Here is a 27127-nt window from a genome sequence, read left to right on the forward strand (position 1 = left end):
TATGAAACAAGAATTTCTAAAATTAATGTTAGAGTAAATCTGAATCTTAATGTTACTGTATTTCAAAATCATCTGCATTAGATTTTTTAAAAAACTAATAAAAAAATAAAGAAAAATTGCAAAGAAAGGAACTTGGCATCATTGGAAAGGTAAAATTTTTAATTTTAAGAAGATATTAAAATATTTCTAGTAAATTAAGTTCTTGAAAGAAAACAGCAAAGAACTGCAGTTTCGGCTAATTTCTAATTAATTGAAGATCTATTAATTTTTACAGTTTAAAAAAGGTGATGGTATATTTTTTTCTTTCCCTAAAGAATAAATATGCAAAATGCCATTAGTAAATAAATCCATCCATCCCTTTAATCCATAATGAAAATAAATCCATTAGTTTAGGACAAAATGTAGAATCTACATACATAGCCATAATAATTGTATTTATATTAAGATATGAAAATAAAAGTATCTACTTTATTAGCACAGCAACATTGTCACAACAACTTTATAATATAGATTTTATAACATATTATCACGATATCTTCATAATAAGAATACAGTACAATATTGGGGAGATTTAGTAGAATTATTTTTGCTAATACTTCTATCCTTTATTTGTTCAATTTCAGTTTAGAATTCCAAAGTTAAATTCGTTTATCTCGGATTCATAAAGTGAAATTAACCCTTTTCCCTCGGAAAAGTAATTCGATGCATAATTATTCTTCTAATACAAGGCCTTATTTAACTTGCAAAAAAATAAATATGTATATTTTTTTAAGTTGAATTTCCTCAAAAATTAATCTATATCTTCTTATCACTCAGTAAGTATTTTTATCAATCAAAATGTTTAAAAATGAATATTTAAAACGTCAAACTGATGCAGCGTCTTGAACGGTGAGTGAAAGGCACCATCCGAGTGCAAAGAGTTAAAAATGTTTTAGAGAAAAGATAAATGTTCAAAATTCAATAATTTATTAGTCTGTATAAAGAAAAACTTTATCAGTGTATTTGTTATAATTTTGCGCCATTGAATCTTGAAATACAACTATCTCATATTTTCGATAGTTTTTTTTTTTTTTTTCCCCTTCCAAGATTGGCTAATGTTACCAAAAGATAAGCATTTAAAAAAGAGGGGTGGAGAGAGTATTATGACAAAATCAGTTTTAGACAGCGAAAAATTAAGTATCTGGGATTCTGCAGGTTATTTAAAATATATTCTGTTCTGTTTATGTGTGGTCTTTTTAATGTGATCCCTAAACTAAAGCAGGAAAAAAAAAAATTTTTTAAAAAGAAAAAACACATTGAAAAAAATATAAGCTCCTTCCAATTTTTTTTTTTTTTAATGAAATCCCTATGCATAAAGTATCGTTTGATTGCACATTTATATAAAATTACTTCTCAAATAAAAATTCTTTTTAATTTTTTATAACTAATAACCAAAATTAGAAGCATATTTGCATGTTTTGTATTGTAATAGAATACCAAATTTACTCCCTTTAGTTAGTTTTGTTAATATCTTTTCCACATACACACAGTCTTAATTGAAAAATGCACACAAGTATTTTTTGGAATCAAGAAGATTTTAAAAGTGAAGTTCATCAACATCTAGTAATCGGATATTTTGAAAATTACAATACTTTTCCCTTGTATATGAGAAATAATCGAATTAATGAATAAAATTAATGACATAAATTCTCCATTTTCTATTTATATCGCGTTACTAATGATGTATACTGAAAGTACTTTCGCTAGTACTGCGATATTAGATTTGTGCAAGTTGAGGTTCGAACTCGCAACGTTAGGGTTCATAGCCGAGTAACAAAGTCACTAGACAAAAGTGTACACTCTTCTCCGGAAGTTGTTATCTGGCTTATGATATTACCACCACAATAGTCCCCCACCAGTGAGTCGGTAGAGTTTATCGCGCCAGTCATGGCGAGCGATGAACGTGATTATCGCGCCAGGCGTTATGGCGAGCGACGAACGTTGCTATCGCGCCAAGTGTTATGGCGGGCGACGGCGAGCGTGTGTGGGTGGTTGCTGCCGGTAGATGGAGTCACGACAGCAGAACGAAGGATGCAGTTGTTCAGAACCAGGGTCACCAATGTGCATATTGAGGTTCGAACTCGCAACGTTAGGGTTCATAGCCGAGCAACAAAGCCACTAGACAAAAGTGTACACTCTTCTCCGGAAGTTGTTATCTGGCTTATGATGTTACCACCACAGATTTTTAGGTACAGCCATTAAATAAATGTAAAGCAATTCCTTCATATCTATCCAGTAAAATGAATCAACATGGCGCGATAATTTCACGCAGAACTGCTTAAACCTGTTATGCTGCGAAATACCATCTGAGTTTACACACCTGAGTACACATTAAAGCAGATTTATGCCAGGAAATGCTATTAGAAATCTCGAATAAATATGGATTTTAAACTCGCTACACTACGCATCTAGACAATTACTAAGGTTTATTTTTATTTTTTCGTATAAGAAGTATCGAGAGAGTATTGAAGTTGAAAAGCACATTTTCGGAAAGCGTTTGCCTTCCTGTCCATCACAAAGATAATTCAAAAACGCTTTGAGCTAGACGGATGAAATTTGGTATATGTCATTTACACAAAATTTGCACATTTCTATCAAATTTCGGAAAATGCCCGTTCAGAAGAAGTAAAGGCCATTTTGTGTAAAGCCCATATACCAAATTTCATCCGTCTAGCTCAAAGCATGTAAATGCGATAACTCAAAAACAAATTAGTGTAAATATATTAAATCTGGTATTTGATTTTAGTGACTACAAGTATACCAAATTTTGGTTTCAATCGATTTTGAAAATGTATCTAGCAAAGATACGCCAAACAACATTCGATATATTGAGTAAAAAAGTTAGATTTGCGTTAAAGATTAACATTTTGTAACTACTGTACACCAATGCCATACAAAGCATTCTCTGTTTTACATAAGGTTCCCAATTTTTAAAAGGCAATGAAAAATAATATATTTATTACAGAATATACAAGAAAGTTTTCGGTAGACTAATATCGCTGGTTAAATAAGAAAGCATAGTTTTATTGTGGGGGGGGGGGTGATCCACCAAAGATTACAAAACATAAATATTTTACATTTTTATTAAATCTTCCAGGCTGCAGGAAACTTTGTTTATTCATGATTAAATAGTACAAGTATTGTCTTAATATATCAAAAGTAAAATATGCATTTTATGAGAATTCCACTTTAAACACAATAACGCGGTATACTGCGTTGTGAAATTCTATATTTGAAGAGGAATTTAGTTCCCTGAACAATAATCCCCCCCCCCCCTCCCCAAGATCTGGTAATACCCGGGGAAGAATTTTAAATTGTCGCCCCTTATTTTCACCAAAATATGAAATAAAATTGATTGGTGAAGAATTAAAAAAAAAAAAAAAATTAAGGTTTATAAAGTTGATTATTTTGTAAAAACTTTTTCATGATTGGAAAAAAAATGAGTAAAATGCTTCTTTATTCATGACTGCGCAATCAAATGTCGCCAGAGACACTCAATATTTAAAGAATTAATTAAAAAAAATTGTTTACTTTCAACAATAACCACATAGAGAATGTGGTATTGGCCAATAACTTTCAGCCGTAGCATCACAAACATGCGATACTAGCAGTTGTTCCGGCTATCACACATATATTGTGTGTTTGCTCATTCAAGTGTTGAAAAACCAGTGTAAGAAATCTTTTGTCATGGTGAGAGTTGTGTGAGCAGACGCTAGACACACAAGTGTGAGTGGCCATTAAAATGTTAATAAACCAGAGTAAGAAATCTAGTGTAAACCGTGTAGTTTACAAGAAGAAAAAGAAGTTACAGATCACGAAATACAGTAGAATTATGCGAACCATTACAATTTCAATACTACTATGATGGCGTGGAATTTGATTTTTTTTTAGGATGATTCAGATATACATTTAGCAAAGGTGCAAGGCTGTTAAAATAACACGATATATTAATATGCGTTAGACATAATTTCTTAACGGAACTATGAACATTAAGTTAAGCATTAACTGAAAGTAAGCACAATCGATATTTCGAAGAATCAAATAATTGCCAAAAGCGACTAACATTAAATAAATTAAAAGAACATTTGTTCGTCGGCATTAGAAAATATATTGCCAATTGGCAAGCCAAAAACTCACAAAACTCCAAATAAAAACTGATTGTAAATTATAGACATGTTTCTCGGAAAAAAAAAAAAAAAAAAAAAAAAAATCCAGATGTGCAAGGGCAAGTAATGCAGTACAATAGATACTAAAACGATTGTAAAAATAAATACTGAACGACACAAAAGCTAGAAATTCGTGTGCTGTGGACATTACTTGCCACAGTTAACGTAATTTTACCAGCCACCTTTCTTTCGAGTAGTTATTATCGACATTCAAAGGATGAGAATTAAATTTCACCTGAATTTTGTTGTGGGTCATCCTTTGCGTTCGGTTGGCTTCGTAAATGTGCGCTTTGTACGATCGACAGAAGCAGACGTACAGAAATTGTTTCTACAAAAACATGTCCCTCATTGATAAATGCTACTAAGATTACGGAAAATACAATGCTAAAAACCGGTTTTAAAGCCTTTTTTTAGGACATTTATCTGAAATATTATTATCATTATGTGAATAATGGTAATAATATTACCATTATTAATATTATTGACTCAGATAATTTCATTTTTTAATTTTAATTCAGCGTATAATGTATATGTAGGGAAAAAAAAAAAAAACCTTTTGCAAACTCTTAAAATAAGCTACTACTATTACAACGAATTTTTTTTTTAATGATACAAAAGAATATATTTTTCAAATAGATTAAAATAAATTATTACACATATACTGAAATAAAGTAATTTATTCATTTATTTCAGAAAAAAGTCACCATTTAGGTACGTCTCTGAATCCAAGTAATCTGACACACTTACTTTCAGAATAAAACATTTTTATTCACCAAAAGACTTGTTCATCACAGCATTCAATACATACATATTTACATCAATTAAACAAGCATGGAATGAATGGATTAAGCTAATACATATATATATATTTTTTTTATATATATTTAAACATTAAGTTCTTACTATCAATTTAAAATGTATTTACAGCTGCCTAAAACAAGTAATTAACAGTAATAAATATTGTAGAAAACTTAACATAGAGAAAGTAGCATTACATGAATTGATGTATGAGGACGATTATGGCAGCTATTTATTTATTCTAATGTATTTGTAAATTACAAAATCAAGACAAATATGAGAAAATAAAATCTTAATATATTATAACACAGAAATGAATTTCAAATCTATTAAAAATAATATACATTTCAAATATATTTAAAAGAAATAATTTACATTATATCCTATATATGATATAAATTATTTCTTTGGAATATATTTTAAAATTAAATCCTTGTTCATCTGATAATTAAGCCAACCAGTATAGAAACTACATGCACTTTCAATAAATAAAACCATTATCTATACTTTTAGAGATATGCCGTACCTTCATAACAAATTCCCAAACATTCAGGGACAGATTAATAGGTAAAGCAGGCAATTGCCCTGAGGCTTCCAGATTCTTTTTATAGTATTTTCAGAGAAATTTATCTCTAAATAAAATTAAATATAATTTAACTTTTGGAACATTATTTTAATAGCATAACTAATAAATTACTTTTTGCAAACTTTATATTGCATTATTTTAAACAAAATACGTTACTTCATAACTTAAAAAAAATGTCAGATCCTTTTATCAAATAATATTTAGATCAAGTTAAAAAATTATATCACTTTTATTTACGATTTTATTTAAAAATACTTTTACATTTGAAATTTGAATTTTTTTTATAGGTGAGACACAATAAAAATCTTATAACAGTCTCCAAATTAAAAGTTTTTTTTTAGTTAGTCAAACATTACCATTTATAACTGCCTAAATTAAGATTAAAATCATAAAAAAATAAGTGGTCTGGAAGTTGGGGAAGGGACAAAGGGGGAGGCGAGGCCTGCTTTGTCCAAGGGACTCTAGAGGACTTAATTCAGCTCAAACAAAATTTGTTTCATTTACTTACAATGCATTTTAAGAATAGCATATTATTTTCTGTTGTGGTCAGTAGTGCATAAGCAATATAACATACTGATAATGGAATTATATAAATCCACACATGCAAAATTAACATTAGATTAATATACGTATAGAAGGTTCCATTAAGGGAAAAAAATATTCAAAAAAATACTATTTTCGTTTGTTTAAGAGAAAACATAAAACTTGTTAATGAACACAAAACAACATTCTCACAAAATATCACAATACAGAAATTTTTTAAAAAAATTAACAGAAACAGTTCATTACAGATGTGATAAGAAAACATAAGGGAATAAAAAAAAGTTGAAAAGAAAATGAAGAATGAAGTGTACAGTTACATGTCCTCAAGTTAGAGAAATTACAAAAGCCTAAAAAGCAAAATATCAGGAAGTAATATAGCTACAAATAGAAAAGGGAAGAAAAAAAAAGTCCTGCAAAATCTAATTTTTTAGCATTTTTTTAAAAACAGTTGAAGCTCTATTTTGGCTGGAAATATATTTCCCAAACTGATCTTTGAATGAAAAATTTTTGGTAACTCCAAAGACACAAAGAAGTAAGAAAATAGAAGATAAACAATTATATTAAAATAATTTAGTTAGTTTTCCACAAGTAATTAAATAGCAAAATATTCATAAAATTCAATGAAAATAATTTAAATTACAAATGTTTCCTAGATTTTTAGTTATTTTTATTGTAAAAATTTAACTTATGCTGTCACATGCAAATATTTTTGTGATTTAAAAAAATAATATTCTCTTAGGAATGGGACTTATAATTAAAAAAAATCGATTATAGCAGAATTCTAAAATTATTTTATTTAAAAAAAATCAAAAATATGTAAGAAGAATTAGTTCAATTGAACGACACATTAAATTCAAACTCAACAAACCAATTAATTGATCATTTTCAAAACATACTAATGAAAAATATATTATCATAAGTATTTTACTTCTAAATTCAAATGTTATTTCTCAAAACAAGAGAAATAAATTTTTTTTTCCCTTTTAAACATTATTATTAACAAACATTTTAGCATCTTCAAAATTTAATTTCTGCATTAGAAAGTTCATTTTGTAATAATTCTCTTTTAATTCATATATCAAGAACTAAATTTCTTAATGCATAAGGGTTAATACAATCATAAGCAAATATTTAATTCTTTCAAATTATTACAAGTGAATTGCAAAGATCTTTATTAAAAAAAATTGCAACAGGAAACATTTTTGTAATTTTTATAATAAACATTTTGCTTAGAATAGTATTAACCTTAAGAAGTAAATTCCTTATTTAGTTTAATTCTGTAAAAAAGTGAATTCATGAAGAAATTCATAGTATATTGTGTCAAAAAGTTAGTAGTAAAAAGTTAATGAGAATAGAAAATCCATACAATAAATAGAGAGAGAGAGAAAAAAAATTTGAAAACATAATTCAAAATTTTATTACATTTCTCCTTTTGGAATTAATTAATTATACTGAAACTGATGAATAAAATTCTTATTTGATAAAAACTATAAGTCAACATTTATTATTTTTTTTATAGTTTGTGACTAGCATACATGTTTAAGCTCTATATTCTAGAAAACATTCATTCATATTCTTTTTTTAAATTTTCATTAAACACATATATAAGGATATACATGCATAGTTTAAGGCAGATATATCTGATAGTTTTTATTGTAGATATGAAACAGATAAATAAATCATAAAATAAAAATTAGCCTATTTTATTTAATTTGAAATTTTGATGAATTTTATAAATAAATTATATTTCCTAATTTATATCAATTACATTAAATTTATGCAGTTAATAAAAACAAATTAGAGTTATTTATTAAAATTTGACAATCCATTTTCTATTAAATAACAGCAAAATAGCTAAACAAAATAATTTTAAAAAATTGTCCTTTTCAAGTGATTAAGATTTCCCAAATTGTAAAGAGGGGGGGGGGGGGGTGGAAGCAAACCAAAAATGATGAATGGAAATAAATAGAAACTGAAAGATAAAAAGTCGAATGAAAAAATAAATTTCATAAATACTAAAAAAAATAAATATATGCAAAAAAGGTTTTGCATAGATAATAATAAAAACAAAGTAAAACAGAATGAAAATATTTGTCGAGAATGGAAACAAATGAATTCTAAGATCACAAATTGAAATGAACAGTTTTCAATAGATGAAAAAACACTTCTTGGAAGAATAATTTCAGAATTAAATGTGCTTTACATTATGTTAATCACAAAAGACTTAAATACAGAAGATAGAATTATACGAACAAAATGGAGGAAAAAAAAAAAAAAGAATTACAGATGAAAACTTTATTTTAAAAGAAAAAAACAGACTCAATTAGAAAGATTCATTTTTTTCTTTGCTTTTGTTTCAAGAAAATTTATTGGTAAGTGCCCTCATTTACACTATTATCAATTTAACTTAAACAGATCGATTTTAAGATGGTAGAAAAATTTATTTATTAAAAAGTGTCATTATTCTCAAGTATGAAATATACTTAAAATATTTTCGTATTCATATTCTATTTAAAATATTATATAAAATTACAATCAACTTTGATGAAGTAATATCAATAGATACAGATATAGTTAAGGAACGAAAAAGGCAAGTATTTAATTTTTCTGAATATTAAAAAATAAAATTCTATAACTCTCACATACAAAAAAATGTATTTTTTTTTTTTTCCAAGGAAGAATATTTGAGTTATTCTCAATTCAAAAATTGTAAATTGTGATCATACCATTTCATTCAAAAATTAAACATATATATACATAAAGATTTACATAATAATTAATCAATTCAGAATTTGAATAATCCTTCAGCAAAATAAGGTTCTGAAAAATATTAACAGTTAATCATTTATATACACATGTACGACTTGTGACCAATAATAATTTGTGTCTTTTAAACTGTCTGCTGTTTTAACAGCATATTTTTTTTTATTGACTTTTCATCTTTTCATTTCTTTCTTAGTAAAACAATGAGGCGAATTTAAAACATAATCAATCTTCATTGAAAAAAATTAACTGCTAAACCTCTAGCAAGAACAATTTTACGAAATTGCTTGTTTCATTTTAACTTTATTTTTCAATGCAGAAAAATAAAATCAAATGCCAACTATTAGTATATCAAAAATACAAAAACATTTAAAAATGAATATAAGATTTCATTTTGCCAAATCAGAGTATTGTCATTTTTGTTTAAAAAAAGTTATGTCAAGTATCAATTAAAAAGAAAATTTGATCTTTTACATAGTTCATATATTTAACCAACAGATACTTGAAGTTCTTCTAATCCATATCTTCCATGTTTTCTAGCTCGGAATCTTGCAATATCTTTTCGAGTGACAATGCCAACAACCTAGAATTAAAAAATAGTAAAGGAATATATATATATATATTAGCAAATCTACAACTGCTAACACACTAAGATAGTACTGAATTTTAAATGAAAGTCTTTTTTTTTAAAAAACTTTTTATTTCATCTATATTTGTAAAAATGAATATATAAAAATTAAGAACTATATGGTTTTGCAAAAATATTTAAAAATACAAAATATACAGCAGTATTTAATGATATTAATTAAAACAAATATAGATGCTGCATTAAACAGAAATTTGAAAGCAATAAAAAGATTATTATTATTATTTTTTACTAATCTAATTGCATTTAAAAATAATAAACAAAGATTAAACTTAAAATTTTAAACTCTTTTTATAATTTTAAGTTTGGTTTCATTCAGAAAATATTTTGAAAAGAAAATTCCAAATGCTAATTAAAACAAACTACTACATCTCCTTTAATAAAAAAAGAAGAATATTGCGTGTGTATTGGTCCTGTAGGTGATATTGTTTGATCAAAAGTTACCAAATACAGCACAGATATACTTTTTGGAAGGTAGAAAAATGTATCTTGGAACAATTTTTAGAAAAGCTTTTGATTACTTAAAAAAATTATTGAAATTATGGTGTATATCTGCAATAAATTCTGAAAATTTCATAGCACAAATATGATTTTTACATAAAGCTTAAATAAAGAAAATTATATTTTTAATGTTAATTTTTTATTTATTTATTTATTTTGTACTTACAATTAAAGCCTAACTTTAAAATAATACAGAGGCAATAAATAAATAAATAAAAATAATATTTCTGTTTTTTAATAATGCAGATTTTTCTGGTGTAATTGGATATATGCAGATACAGGCAGAAAATTAGAGAAATACTGTGAAAATGAATAGAAAGGTGTACGAATTCTAAATTAGAAGAGGTTACAAGTCAATCAAAATTTGTAGATTACAAATATTTCACTGAGGAAGCATTAATATCAAGCTAAAAAAAAAAAAAAATTAATAGAAATTTTTTGCAACAACTCACACAAGACAACAGCTAGTCAGTAAAAATCATTAATTTTAAATAACAGCAATATAAACAGGTTTCTAAAAACAAATATCAATTTTTTTTTAACTATAGACATCACATTGAACATTGAGTGTATACTTCATACTGTCAAAGGTTGCCAAAATTTTTGAACTTTAAATAATTTGTACAATAAATAGACATAGTTAAGAATTCAGAGTTAGCAAACTTATGTCCATGTTATGTTATGTGAATTTATCATACTGATAATATTGCTACCAAAATAATTTTTTTTTTATTTTGAATTAAAAGTACCTCAAACATGACACTAATTATAAATTTAAAATTACTGGTAAATTTATAAATTTAAAGATACAACTTTTCATATCAATATGAAAAATATTCTTTTTTTACTTTCTTCTATATGAAATATATGATTTTGACATTTTAACAAATCTCCTGTTTCAGTCCTCTCTGATTTTGAAAAAGACACATTTGGAAGTATGTTAATTTGTGAGTGAATGCAATAAATGAAAAACACTTAAAAGTTTAAAAAATAAAATTTAGTACATGGTTTTTACAACAAATTTGGAGATCTATCACTATATCACTTCTTTGACTGTATTTTGAATGAAATACAGTCAAAGAAAGTTTGTCCGTATAAGTATAATTAAACTGGATGATGACAAATTGGATAAAATTCAGTACATAATTAAGCATCTCTCTATATATTTATACATACAAATGCACTATATATATACAATATACTATATATATACACATTTTATGTCAAATCTGTCAAAATTATGACTGTCTGTCAGTTTACACATTCGCACAAATGTAAATATGATTAATCAGAAATATAAATTAAATAAATGATAAAATTAAATATGTGATTTTGTTATTACAATTGTAATTTATGCCAAATTTGGTTTTAATCAATCAATAAATAAAGTGTACAAAATTGAGATGGGATTTTCTTTATTATATCACATACACCAAATTCTATTGCATAATATTCTGAAAATGAAATTCTGCGCATCTATGACAGTCAAAGTTTTGCCTAAGATCTCTATCATTTATGAAAGTGAGGGGGGGGGGGGTACTAATGTTTTTATTAAGCAGTATATTAGATTTTTTTTGGGGGGGGGGGTATTTTTGCTAGTTTGTTAGAAAATGAATTTATTACAAAATACTTACAGAATTCTTATCATCAATAACCGGTAGATGGCGTAAACCAAGAGCTCTAAATAATTTGAAGATTCTAGGTAATGAAGCTCTCTATAAGAGAAATGCAACAAAATATAATAGCTGTGAATCCTATATATGATTTCAAGTTACAGTTTTTAAATAGTTTACATATTATAGAAATTTAAACTGCTGAACAGATTCTTCTCAAAATTTGTTCATAAATACAATGATAGTACAAGAAAGGTTTTAGTGAAACTTCTGCAACAATTTTTTTTATTCATTAAAAAATATATTTGCATATAAAAAAACATTAACTTATCTTAATGTCCTATCTAATGGTTTTAATATTCCTAAATATGTTAAATCATTTCATTTATTAACAACCAAATTGCCACACACAAAAATCAAATAAATGTTGTTACTATTTTTTTTAAGTTATTAATAACTATTAGTAAAAGTTGCTGTCAGTGATTTAAGAAACTTTTTCTCCAATCTTCTAATTTAATTGAAATTTTAAAATTGTTAGTGTACAGCTAACATTTTCATTTTAATCTTACTTTTACTTACATTTTACTTTTACTCTTACTAACATTTCTCTTTTTCACCTATTGTTTGTTAATATTAAACACATTTTTAAATTCTTACATAAGCTGTTTCATATTACACAATGCCAACTACTGATTTCACATTTTAGGAAATCTTCATTAATTAAAAAGCCAATTTTTATCAATAACTGATTTGAAAATATTTTTTTCATTTTAAGCAATACTGGTAATATTAGCTGCTGATTTAATAAAAGATTCAGATCCGAGAGAAAATAAAATAACTTTACCTGAGATATTGTGTATGCAGATGGATTCATAAATGGTTTTAAATCAATAGTGAAGTTCCTTTCATGAGGAGATATATGAATTTGCTGTAAATACATTATATAAATTATAAAAAAACTGGTTAAAAACAGTTAAAATTTACAAAATCACAGATTTCATATAAATATTACAAACAACATCCAAAAGTAGAACCTGAATAGTCGGATGCCTTGGATATGAATCTCTGAAATCTTTCAAAGCTAACATCTCATCATTCTTTGTTTCTTCAAAAACCTAAAGGTGAAAAATAACAGTTAAAAATTATCACTTATAGCAAAAATTACAAATCTGAAAAATAACACACACACACACACACACACACACACACACACACACACACACACACACACACACACACACACACACGCACACAAATTAATCTACAAGTCAGATTACAATGAATTTCATCCAAACATTAAAATTTAAAAACTATTTCTGTAATAAATAGGACAAAAAGAAAACCAATTCAATATAAAATTTTTCAATTTTTATTTATTTATTTTGTATCTATTCTTAAGCAATTTTTCCTTCCATCAGGAAAAATCATTGCACTTATTTTAAAAAATGTCAGTTTTAGGATGTTATTAAATTTAATTGTTGGTTAAAAAATTTAAACTGTTTTCACGTTTTCTGTTATGATACTTCTCTATTCATTCCCCCAAATTTTTCTTAACCTTTTATTTCAAATATCTTTTAAAAATCATTATGTGTTAAGAATGTAGTTGGCTAGCATCTAATCATATTCAATGGATGAATTGTTATTACTTCTGTGATGAGATCATCACTTCAAAAGTAGGACAAAAACTATAACAATTTTTTTTTAAAAAAAATTCATACCACAGATTTTTTTTAAAACTAATGGCATCTTATTTAAAGATAGAATGGTCCTATTTTCATTTCCTACAAAAGGATTACAGTCAAGGAAATATCTTTTCACTGCTTGCTATCACAAGACAGAGAATTATTCATGTTTGCAAAGCCATTTTGATTTCTTTTCCAATTTTTGTCAATAAGACAGAATTCAAAAATTTTGAAAAAATTCAGGAGAGGATGATAGTATGCTCTAAGGAATGATGAATGTTTTTACCCCATAAATTTATGCATATATCCATGCCCTTTAAAATAATCAGTTGTCATTCTGGTTTGGAATTAGTAAATAATTTAATTTGTGTAATTGATTCTTGTCACATAAATAAGAACAACCAATGGTTTTTGAAAATTATTCTTCTGAATAAGAATTGCAACATATCCTTATCTTCACCAGAGAAATTCAAAGTTTGATTTTCATCACAGAAATAAGACCAACTACGATTTTTGAAAATTATTCTTCCGAATAAGAATTGTAACATATTCTTATTCTTGCTGGAGAAATTCAGAGTTTGATTCTTATCGCAGAAATAAGACCAACCAATAGTTTTAGAAAATTACATGTCTCTCTGAGATTTGAGAAACTGGAATTATTCTCACAAGAGAAAGAGGATCATTTAGTGATCATAAAACTTATGAGAAATAATCGTCAATGTAGGCAGATAAAAAGAATTTTGGCAAAGTTTTGAAATTTGCAAACTGATAATCTCCTGTGGAGTTGTCACTTTAACTGTATATTTTGTAAATAAATCTTCAAGATTTAAATAATTCGTACAATGCTTTTTTTAAAAATTAAATATAATTAATTGCAAATAAATATTTAGAAAGACAAATCTTTGTCCCAACTCCTATAAACTTGTTCAAAGCATTACAACCAAAATAAATTTTAAGAACTGTTTAAGCAAATTATATTTTTACAACAAACATTTTTGATGAAAAAAAACTGATGTATAATCTTCAAATTTAGACAAAAAATATATAATTAACTATAGTTAAATAAATTATTAGTATTGTGAAGAAAAAGAAATTAAATCATATTGAGAGAATTAAGGCCCTGATTTTATACTGGACAGAGCTTGAAAAACAGTATTACAAACAGTAGTACAACAGTACAGCAAAGATTATTTTTTATCTAAAAAATGATACATATAATTAAGAAATTTTCATGACAGTAAACTTACTTTATGTTGAAGAAGTACAATCAGTTGCCATCTTAATATTAGCCCCTTATAAGTACCAAATGTGTGAATATTATCAAAAGATCCCTAAAAAAGATATTTTGTATCATTTCTTGATTGAATAAGTAAAGTAAATAAAGCATTAATAATCTTGATCCAACTCATATAGTTTTATTTTTTGTCATCCATCATATTTAATAGCAATACCTCAAACATCATCATGAATTTCAAGTTTAATAACATAAAATTACTTCACAGAAATCTGCAATGAGATTAAAATTTTATTGCATAAAAGTATTAAATTCGTTAGAGATGTAAATCCAAAGAGTTCATCTAACATCCACAGCAAATTTGATTTAGATTTAAGAAAATAATAAAACACCAAGCCACCAACGCTTATTTATGGTCTAACTATCCACAATCTGGAGCACAAATAATTTTTTTTTTTTTCGTTTTTGTTTTTTTAAAAATAAACTCAAATTTTATTCTGAAAGCTAGTTTAATTTTAACAAAGGAAAATGTTTTTAAAAGCCATGATTAAAATATTAGATGTAGACAGTATGCTAATGTTCTATTAATAATAATTAAAGAAATAAATTAAAAGCTGCCAAAAATTTCTCATTACTTGTAATACAGCTTAGATAATTACCTCTTTTATTTCAACCACAGGAAAACCATTATGTGTTTCTGTTTTCAAAATATGCTCAATAAAACCAACTTTTTCTATTGTTTTAAAACATACCACAGGATAACTCATCACTTCCCTGAAAATATATTAAAATATAATAGATTTTCAGTTCCGAAACAAAATATTAGTAATAAATAATATAAAGATAAGAATTAATATTTGTATTTTATAGATATCTGCTTGTACATTTATCAAGAGGAAAAGTTTATTTATGAAATATTAACATAAATGAAAAATATGCAACCCCATAAATGAATGGCATAATCAATGACACAAATTATTGTGCAATTTATTTAGTAAATTTCACTGACAGGACGATAGATAACCTTTAGTTATCATTTATAAAAGCTCAATAATTGCAACTGATAACTAATGATGTATGTTGTAAGTCACATGAATGAAACTATCTTTGATGCTTCATTTTTCTAAACTAATGAGAATGATCTTCTCCAAACTTTCTCACATTCTCTCTCTCTCTCAAAAAAAAAAAAAAAAAAAAAAAAGTTTCTCTCTTCCTTCTCCCCCCCCCCCCACATAAACCTTGGGTAAGTCCTTGAATGGCATTGGCGAATAATATTGAAAAATAGATCATTGGCATGAATTCAGCATTTTTATTGAATTTATCATGTAAACCTTGGTGATTAATTTCTGGCATTTGCCAACAAGTACCTGAAAATCGAATTTGACACATTGTTTTCAATCGACTGAGACCAAAATATGACATAGAATGGCAATTATAATTACAAAATCACATACCAAATTTCATATATTTCATTCACTGCATCTGAGTCAACAGCATGCCAATTCCTTGATGGATTTGGTTTTAAATTTGATAGATATCTACAATTTGGAAGTTAAATTTGCATATCAAATTTTATCCATCTAGCTCTCTCTCTCTCTTCTTTTTGCAATCATCATGTTAACTAATGTTCAGATAGCCAAACAGATAGACTTCCTCAGAACAGATTTTGCTCATAAACTTTATAGAAATCTACACATTTTGTGTAAAGATCACATACAAATTTTATTCATTTAGATCGAAGCACTTTTGGGTTATCTTTGTCGCAGATAGAGACAAGACAAGCATGATGACAAAAATGCGTTTTTGAACATAGGTAGGTCTAAAATGTGGAGATTTGTCAAAATCTGCAGTTCAAATTTTTTGACAATTACAATATTTTCTCTATATTTTATATACAAGTTCTAAATATAAGCATATGTTTTTATCTAAAAATAAGCATTTAGTATAAATATAGAAAATGCATAAAAATATCTCTTTATATACATATTCCCTATATTCATTAAGCAGAAAAATAATTTTTACTTATGTTTTTGATATACTGAGAAAAGAACTAGTATTAAAATCCTTTATGAAATATTGAATTTTAAAACCTTATACATTTCACACTATTTCTATGCAGTGAAATAGGAAAATAGTGTTTCAGCAGTTTTTAGTATTTTACACTGAATTGATGTTCTGGATTATTTTTAGTTCTTAACATTGGAGAATCTCAGAGAAGATGTCATTTACTTTTGTTTCCAGATTTATAGATGGTCAATGAAATTAAGCATTTGAAACTAGAATTAATCAAAGAATGTGCTTAGTTAAAAATGTTCATCATTTTCAAAGTAATTTCATAATACATAATGAAATTACTTATGAGAATGATGAATTTCAGCTTTAAACAATTTGAATTTAAAAACTCACGTTGCAAAAATAGTATAAGAGAAGTGTGGTGGCTTCCATTCTAAGAAAGGCACACTTGCAAGATGAATATGACAATCATATAAACCCTATAGAAAAAACAACATACAATAAAAAGACAAAACAAATTACTCAACTAAAAGTATAATTGTTAGTGAAAATCATATTATATAAAAATTAAATCAGTTAATGCATATTAATATAAAATTCAAATTAGTTATTACAACTCCATTAAACCAGTATAATAAAAAATATTTTTAAAAATAAATAGAATAACATGCAAAGATTAAATAAAATGTGCAGTTTTGTCATTATTTTTCAGTTCATAAATATTTAATTGCTTCAATGTCAAACTAACTATAGGCAAAATCAAAGCATAATACATTAACTTATCAAGCAAATCTATTTTTTTTTAAATTCTGCATTATATTCTAAATTTATGTTCTAGATACACTTGAAATTGCAGTGAGATCACATATTTATGCACACAGAACAAAAACAAATATTATGCATAAAAATTTAATAAAATATATAATCAAAATAGTAAAAAGCTTAATCTTTACCTATAATAAAGATGAATGTTTGTTTGTATTTATTTGTGCATGTGATTTGGCACTGTACAAGCCAGATCGTTTGACCTAAAGCTACCAAACTTGGAACATGCATACTATAGAGAAGGTAGTTATTTTTTAAAATGTTAATTAATTAAAAATTAAGTAAAATTTTTCTATGATAACCTCTGAAAAGATTACAGCATAAAAATGCTTCTTACATCATCTCAAAGTCTAAAAAAATTATATTTCCAAAAATTCTAATGTTTCAACCTATGTTAAGTTTGCATTTTAAATGATTTATTTAAAAGTATGTTAACTATATATTTTTTAATAATTTATTTCACACAAAATAAAAACTAAATTTAACATGCACAAGCATGCTATGTATGCAAATTAACTTTTATCAGTGCAGTTATCTAATTGACAAAAGCTCAAATTAAAAGATTAAGTTAACTCCTTCTGTAAACTAAACTTAAACTATGAAACTAAACTTGGAAACTATGAAACTTTAAACTATAAAACATAATATTTTCAAAAAAAAAAAAAAAAAAAAATGCAATAAAAATTTGTTGTTTTAGGAAAACATTTTTGTATTAATTGAAGTTCAATCACTACCTTTCAATTTAAAGTTCACATTTTAGGTGTTAACAGAAAATAAGGGAAACAAAATTAACAATACAGCACAAGGCTTCTAATATAGTATAAATTACAAATCTATCAAAATTTGAAGTTTAAAATATTTTGCTGAAGGTGCTATTAAAAGACCAAGTTACTTAAAATATTTAATTAAAAATTTCAACAAGCATTAATACTGGCAAAACAGTTTGACACCATAAGGAGCTAGTAAAAAATAAAACTTTTAAACAAGAATGAAATACACAAAATTTAGTAAAAATATTAAATAATCTACTCGATATGTAATATATTAAAAAAGCAGACTCAGTTTTGACTTAATATAAACTATAAATAAGAAATCAATCAATTTTTTTTTTCAAAATGTGTGATAACTTACATCATTAAAGATATCTCCCACCCATTTTGCAATCATAACAGATAACATCAGGGGTAAACCAAAAGTTATATTTCCAAGAGCTTCCATTAATATAACAGTTAAGCTTATGGTCATTCTGATAACTCCTCCCAGCATTGCAGCAGCACCAACAATGGCAAACTTGGAATAATAAAGGGAATCCTAAAAAAGAAAGAAAGTAAAAAGAATTTAATAATAACAAATATCAGTTGCAAATCTTTTTAAGCATGCAAAGAATATTATTCTCTTTTCATAATTTTAGAAATGTGAAATTTCTACAATAGGCAAGTCAATTTTCAACAGAATTTAATACAACAAGCAGGAGAAGAAAATACAGAAAAAACAGATTTAAACTTAAAATGTTTCAGAAAAACAGAATGAGAACATAACTACAGAATAAAAATTTGTACAACTATTAAATAAAGATTAAACATTTTTTTTTTTAAATTTCGAAATAGAGTTTTAAAAAATTAGTTTTGTATAATAACATTTTAGGAAATGTCATTATAAAAACAAACAAACAAACAAACAAAAAAAACCTTTCTTATTTTTTTAATCAACTAAAACTTGAATAATTTTTTAAATTAGTAAAATTGGTTTAAAAAATTTGGCACACTTTCCCATATTTCAAAGCATATATGTTCCGAATTTAACAGCTCTAGGTTAAACAGGTTGTTGCCATGTAGAGTGCCAACATGCATACATTCTTATTTATTATAAGTAAAGATAAGACGAGAGTTCAAATTAACTATAGATATTTTCTTAAATATAATAACTGATGCAAACACAAAAAAGAATACCATTAACCAACTTATTCATTTCCAAATTTTCTGAGATAATACTTTCACATTTATCAAAAATACAATAAGAAAGTATTATAACTGTCACAAATTTGAACTCAAGAGTAATAACCAGAGAGAACAAATCTCAGATTTTGTTAGTGTTTTAGACTTCCTCCATGCCTGAAAAACTTATTTTTGGTAGACTGTCTGTTTGTCTATGAACAGACTAACTCAAAAATGCATTGAGCTAGATGGATGAAATACAATATGTAGCCTTTAAACCAAATTTGTAGATTTCTATCGAATTTTGAATAAAGTCTATTTCATAGGAAGTATGCCTCTTAGTCTATCTAAAAGGAAGTAAGAACTATCACTACAAAATATAAAATATTAGATGGATAAAAACTGGTACACAGTTTTAACATTTAAAGTGCAGATACATAAACAATTCTGAACAAAATTTAAAACACAGTTTATATAACTGAAATCTGGTATGTAATTGCTTTATAATTACAATTCTGTATCAAATCTTGCTGATCTAATTGTTCAACAAAAAGGTATCCCAAGAGCATGTTCATTTTTTTTTTCACTACACAATAACACACAAAATTCTTGTTTCAGAATTTTGAAAATAAAAATATGAGCACATTCACAGAATCTCCATAGTTTTAATGCAGAAGGAAAGAGGACAATTTGCAAGTAAGAAAACAAAGAACACTGGCACTTTGGAAAAAATATTTTCATTGATTATATTGCACAAATAAATATTACTCTGAAAATTCCAAAACTTAGGGGTCTCATGTTAATGGATGTTATATGATCAGTCCAACAGGTTCAACAATAGATAACAATACTTTATTCAACACAACTGCACACAAGCAACAAATCGGTAATAAACAACTGTAATAGCATAAAGCATTCAAAGTGAACTCCATGGGAGAGAGACAGTTCAAGCCTCTCAAATGATTGATTACTGCTGATTGATTTTGGCTTTTTCACTGGGTTTATTATAAATCCTGTGAATGCCAAAGAAGGTTCTAGAAACATCACTATAAATCACATCCTAATGGACTTATCACCAAGATTCTTATTAATCAGATATCTTCGATTTTGTTGTCAAAAGGCCAAATGGTTAGCAAGGCTGGATGGTTATTAACTCGGCATTCATAAGAATTGCCTATAAAACTATCTTACTTGGAGACTAATAGTGGTAATATTATAAATTCATAACAAAACACTTTACAAATTTTAAAAAAAAGTTGCTATCTTATTTTTGATAATCATTTTGCAATCTATATTATAAAAAAAATGACTATATTAAAACAGCAAATAAAAAATCAAACATTCACTTCAGATAATTTTTTTAAATTAAGACATTTCACTTGAACTGAAAACATAAATTTATCTTTGTCACAAAAATATTAACTTGAATATCCAAGACTTATATTAAATCACACACAAAGAAATTAATAAATAAAACAAGTAACTTACATTTCTAAAACCCATATATAGAGTAAGTTTTGAAACAGCCATTCCAAATAATCGACCCCAAGCTGCACCAATCATAAGTGTAGGTATAAAGAGTCCACTTGATATACTCAAACCATATGTCCAGCAACCAAGGAACAAGTAGGCAATGAAAAAAAGTCCAAGAGTAAGACAATTCCAGATAGCTGAGTAGAAAGAGCAATATTTAACCAAAAGTTATTTTTAAATCTATCTTCAAACCAATTTACAAATAATTAATCATATATCTGAAAAAAAATGCAATATTTCTTTACAAATCAGAAATATTTATTATAAATCAAGGTAACGAAACATTTATTTACAGCACAAAAAAGATATAATCTAAATAATTTTTAATTTATATTCCTACATTCCAATGATACATTATTTAAATAATTACTTTTTTTTTATCATTTGATAAGCTGCCTTTATTTAAATCAGCAAGGAATTTAATAAATGCAGTTTGAAAATTTAAACATCCTTAATCTGTACATTCTTTTTTAATATTTCTTCTGTGTTTATTTGATTTGAAGTTCTCATGAAGATAAGTTAATAAGTCCATTTATTCAAATCATTTTAAATGAAAAAAATAATTATAATAATAGAAAAATTAGAAATAAAAAGTTTATAGAATTACTATGTAGTAATAAAGATAAAACATTTATTTCAATTTATTTATTCCATTTATTACTTTCTTTATATACACTGAGCTATTATTTATTTCAGCAGAACTTAGATTTTACTTTGTAAATTAATTTTGGACATTTTAATTATTATTAATAAAAAATAATAATTAGATACTTTTCATTCAATGTAAGTAAATTTTACCTAAAAAATTGTGACAAAGTAAATATTAATAAAAAAAATTGTTACTTTTCTACCAGCAGTCTTTATAAAATGTTATGCAGCAGTGGGTAACAAAATCAGGAAAGAGAAAAATTAAATACCATTTATGTTATCTCCACATTTACATATATATTATTAAGAAACTGTTTATAAGCAGTTTTTATTTATTATTAACTGGGTTAATTTTTTATTTATTTTCAAATTTTTAACCAGCTAAAAAGAAAAATTCTATAAATAAAAAACATTATGCCCATAGAGGAAGCACTTGTATTATCAATAATACTTTCTTTCCTTCACACACTATTGTAGTAGATGTGAATATGTTTTATAAATGTTGGAATAAGCTGAGTGAGTGTGTTATAATGAGCAAGATCTTATTGAAAAAATAAGTTATTGTGCATGTACAGCAACAAGAAAAATGATATTGATTTAGGCAGTTTTGCATTTTTCCTGAAAACTGGGAGCACTATATTGAAAAGAATATTAAATATAGATAAATTTTCTTACCATTAGCTTTCAAAATTGTTCTTATTCTGATATCACATTTATTTTTCACATTTTATTAAAGATAAGTTAATGCACGAAAAATTGTTTCTAACCACATTTCAGCAAACATGAGCAATAAGCATTTGGATTAATTTACGTTCATTTATTTAAAAAACAAAGTGATAGACTTGACACTCATAATGTTTTAAAGAAGTTGACTCAACACTCTAGAATAAAAACATAGAGTAGAATTTTGAGTCTTTTATAAAGCAGAATTGAATATATTATCTACTTTCACTTTTAAATTTATTTCATTTAGTTTTTCGTAACCATTTTTAATCATGACATTAATTTTAATTTTACATTATTAATAATGCATATTGGCTGTATTTTTTTTTCTCTCATTATTTTTTTAAATTGGTCTATCTAGTTTAGTATAGCAACAAATAATATAATAAATACAATTTTCTGATTAAAAATAAAGTTTAAAAAAAACTGATATTATAGTGTACAGTATAAGCATGTTTTTATCTCAGAAATAATTTTTTTTTTTAAGTCAACAAAATTTATCTGAGAGTAATTTACATTTAAGTATTCTCTTTCTGTAAATAGTAAATAGTATTCATCTTTTCTGTAAATAGTAAATTTAACTTCATATTCATTTCCCATTTTATTGGAATTAAGACATATTTTTTAGTTACAATAGATAGTAGTCAAGAATTTCAGCAAACTTTTTAACTGACAAAACGAAAGAAAGAAAATTCTTAATTGGATATAAAAATAGTATAATTTATCATTCTGATTATCAGCACAAATCCCCCTGACTTTTGTATATCCCTGATATGATTATATGCTCCATAAACTGTAAATACCTGCCATTCAAATATTTGCCATATTTCATGATTTCAAAATGATTCAAGTTGATGGAAAGCATTAAAATATCTACAGCAATTTCTAAAATTCAATTAAAAAAATTTATATCTCAGAATCCTTTTAAAGAATTTGATAAGTTGAAAATATCAAATACTTTAAAAATAAATGAGTTTTAATTTCACCATCTGCAATGAAATTTTTAAAATGATATCTGATTTTAAAATTAGCTAAAACATATAAAGAAATGTTTTTTCATAGAGAACTCCAATAGAATTTCATAGGGTTTATTCAATTTTTCAAAAGGTGAGGGGGGAAAAAACTAAGCTAATTCAATTTACTTTCAGAGTCATGAAGCAGACTTCTCAGGCAAGATTCAGGAGTTTGAAACCATATTGACCAAAATGCACTGAATTGACCATTTTCACAGTCAAGCTAATAGAAAATAAGCACATTTTCATTAGTCTTAAATATTAAGACATTTATATTATTTTTGCAATAGATAAGAAAAATTATTTTATATACTTTAAACTATACATACAGCATCAAAAATAAAATCTGATTCATTATGTTGTAATGCTAGATGCATATGCATTGAGAAAAAAAAAATTATAATACAATAATTAAATTTTTGACAAAATGCAAAGTAAATTTAAAGTATTAAATAAATTAAATTATTAAAAATGAGTTAAATTTATCTAATAATTAAAAAGTCTGGAATACACAAACAGTTACAAGTACAAATTTTTTTTTTAAATCTTTATATTCATCTAACATCTACATTTAAAGAAATTGTAATAAATCTGAAAAAACAAATGAATCTCAGACTTTAAGATATACAAAAGAATGTACAATCTTAAATAAATATCAATGCCACACAATAATTTATTTTGTCAAAGAATAATATTAAATACTTTAATCATATATTTACTAAGAAAGATTTCAATTATTTCTTTAATACCAACATCAATGCATTCATCTACCTAACTATCAAGAATTTAATCAGCATGCAAAAGAAATTTCCATGGTGTAATTAATACCCAAAATATTACATTAAATTAAAAATAAAAAGTGTATATTTCCATGTATAATATGAGAATTTTTTTCTAAATTTAAACTATGTGAATCGGCTTATATAAGGATCCACTAATTTGACAAATAAATAATTAAATAATAAAAAAGGCAGTTAATTTTTATTAGCCAGATGCAAGCAATAAATTACAAAACATTACCAAATGTAGTACTTTTTATTTCTACATTTTATAATATTTAAGTTTAAGAAAAATAATTTTAATTTAATCTTTTTGTGAAAATGAGTTGTTACTCTTTCAAAATTGTTTATTACTGCTGGCTTGTTGCATAGAATGGATAATTTCTGAAAGAATACTAAATGGCCAATTCATTACTGTTTGAATTTTCTGCAAATGCAATCGCCTGTAGTTTGAAATTTACGGTATAAAGATTTTTTTTCTTACTCAATTTTTAAATAAAAAAATTAAAAAGCAAAGAAATGTGACTAAAACAGATTCTTTAAAAGAAATGAATGTTTAAAAAATATGCTAATTTCAGACAGAGTTACCTGAGTTAAAACTATTGTCATTGGCACTTGACAATTTACTTAAGAGTAATCTGACTGGAAAATATTCTATGTATTTTAACTACCCGATAATATTTTCACCCTCCTGATGACAACATATTTAAAAATTACAGGATTTTCTTTTCTTTTTTTGAATTTTGGTAGATTTTTGCTAGAACACACAAACACATACACATTCAGCTTATATTTGGCAATTTAATTATTATTATAATGTAAATGTATACTGATGTTGATGTATACTGATATGATGATAAATGTTGCATTTATCATGCAATGAAATAACTCACCTGAACAGGAAATTTTGCATCTGAACTTTCATATGGACAACAATCACGAATGAATGTTGTGAGATATGCAATTGTGACTCCGACACAGCTTACCATAACAGCTTCTACTATTCGAGCAACAGGGTGTTTTACATACCTAGGGAGTATTTAATATTACAAATATATATATAAAAAATATAGTAATAATACCTATATGCAGAAAAAAATAACATATCAGCTCTTACCTCATTCTAAATACAGTAAGTATGTAATTCAAGTGATTGTATAAGGCTCCAAGCAAACCTCCTGAAATTTAAAAACAATCTGATTCTGAATGATTGAATTAATACATTCATTTATTATAATTATGGATACATCTTCATACAGATTTATTTATTAGATTATGGAGACATTTTTTATATATCTTAATATATATTTTTTTACAATTATAATAGATTTAAAGTTTAATGAATAAAGCAAAACAGATCATATGAGTTTAAATTAAATCCAGTTTAAGCAGAAATAACTTTAAGTTTATGTTCTTGGCTTGTAATTTAATAAATTCTAATCTTATTTAATATTTGTGCATGTATGTACTTACAAAAGGATACTGAAAAGGAAAATATACATATAATTATTTTTGTACATTGAAACTTAAAATTGGAAAATTAAATATTTTTTTTTACATAAAAACAAAACATAATTTACAATAGCTGAAAAATATATTATTATTATTAAGACAGTGTTATTACAGGAATAATAACACAAACCCAATTTTTCTTTAATTAATATGCAAACACACACACACAAATATATATATATATTCTTTAACTTACCAATTACTCCCATTATCATATAAATAGGAAGTTCTTTAAAACTATAATCCAAGTTCTGCAAATATTAAAAAAAAAAAAAAAAAAAAAAAAAATGGTTTATTCATAAGAGTGATTGAGTAAATAAAATGAAAAATTTAAAGATTATTTCTAATTACCAAGCATATTAGAACATAACATGAGAATGATTTCATATGAAAGATAAAAAAAAACTGTTATTATAATTTAAATACTTCAATAATTTTAAATGTTCATTATTAAATGAGAATTGGTTTACGATTCACAAATTAATAAACACATTCTATTTTATATTAAAATTAGATCAACCATAGTTAATTAATTAACTTTAAACACAATTTTAATATAGAAAATTTGGTTCATTTAGTAACAGAAAAATTTTAATATTTTGAATCTACTCCAGAAAAATAATCCAGAATCAAACTTGCCTCAAATTTTCCAAAATTAACCAAACCAGGATATGACAGCTGCCCAGGATATCCATAATATTCACTCAAAACAGAATTTAATGTGAAGTAAGAAATCATGGAACAAAAGAACTAGAATAGAAAAGAAATAGATAAAATCATATTCATTATTATACAGACATAATATATTTACAAATAAAGTTTTTCTTAATCAGAATATTGTAAGATGTGACTCAATAAAAATAATTTCAGACTTTTATAAGAAATTGTAGAACATTTCTACTAACTTGACAACAATTTTCAAGAAGCATAAAAGACCGATCTTATAAATATCTTCTTATTTGTAATGCTACTTTCTTTACTAATAAAATAGCATTCAGAATGTGTGCTAAAGTAATCAAAGTATATATTGAAGTTGGCAAAAAATTACATCATAGTTGACTGGGGATACTACGTTAGATGCATTTTGGCTGGATTATATTAACACAAAAATCTGATATCTCTCTAGAAATGAACACAAAATCCCATACTAATCAATATATGATATTGTTTATTAGTACACTATTAATCTAATTAATTAATATATCAACAAGAACTATTTCACAATCAAAAATATTATCTATATTACAAATGAATAATAAGATATTGAAAATTTTAAACTCGATGCATTTTTCTCAAGTATTTATTCATTTTCTAATGCTTTAAGAAACAGATATTGGTTTTGACAACAACCAGATTATTAAAACATCAGTATCACTTTTAAACTAAATATAGTTATCATAATTAATCAGGTGAAAAAAATGTATTTGAAAACAAGACAATTGCTAGTTTTAGCTTGTAAGTTGGGACTTAACTTCTTTTCTCTCTTTTGACTGAGACTGGCGATTAAACTTAAATAAATGATATTTTTATATACTGATGAAACTATTCTTTAAAATAAATAAAATCTTTCCTACCA

The 27127-nt window shown here is 25.4% G+C and overlaps 1 protein-coding gene across 1 annotated transcript in view; it reads right to left on the reverse strand.

Moving 5' to 3' along the window:
- Positions 1-4962: 4962 nt before the first annotated feature.
- LOC129991669 (H(+)/Cl(-) exchange transporter 7-like) overlaps positions 4963-27127 on the reverse strand; it is a 34352-nt gene continuing 12187 nt past the window's right edge. Inside the window, exons 11-24 of the mRNA XM_056098249.1 lie at positions 26191-26301; positions 25748-25802; positions 25157-25217; positions 24933-25068; positions 23390-23483; positions 20832-21013; positions 18541-18720; positions 16978-17063; positions 15231-15345; positions 14585-14668; positions 12690-12770; positions 12500-12583; positions 11677-11757; positions 4963-9478 (exon numbers count right to left, since the gene is read on the reverse strand). Coding sequence (XP_055954224.1) covers positions 9383-9478; positions 11677-11757; positions 12500-12583; positions 12690-12770; positions 14585-14668; positions 15231-15345; positions 16978-17063; positions 18541-18720; positions 20832-21013; positions 23390-23483; positions 24933-25068; positions 25157-25217; positions 25748-25802; positions 26191-26301 — 1446 coding nt within the window. The 3' untranslated portion in view covers positions 4963-9382. The remainder of the gene's footprint in view (positions 9479-11676; positions 11758-12499; positions 12584-12689; positions 12771-14584; positions 14669-15230; positions 15346-16977; positions 17064-18540; positions 18721-20831; positions 21014-23389; positions 23484-24932; positions 25069-25156; positions 25218-25747; positions 25803-26190; positions 26302-27127) is intronic.

Source organism: Argiope bruennichi, chromosome 2 (assembly GCF_947563725.1).
Source record: "Argiope bruennichi chromosome 2, qqArgBrue1.1, whole genome shotgun sequence".
Classification (NCBI taxonomy): domain Eukaryota; kingdom Metazoa; phylum Arthropoda; class Arachnida; order Araneae; family Araneidae; genus Argiope; species Argiope bruennichi.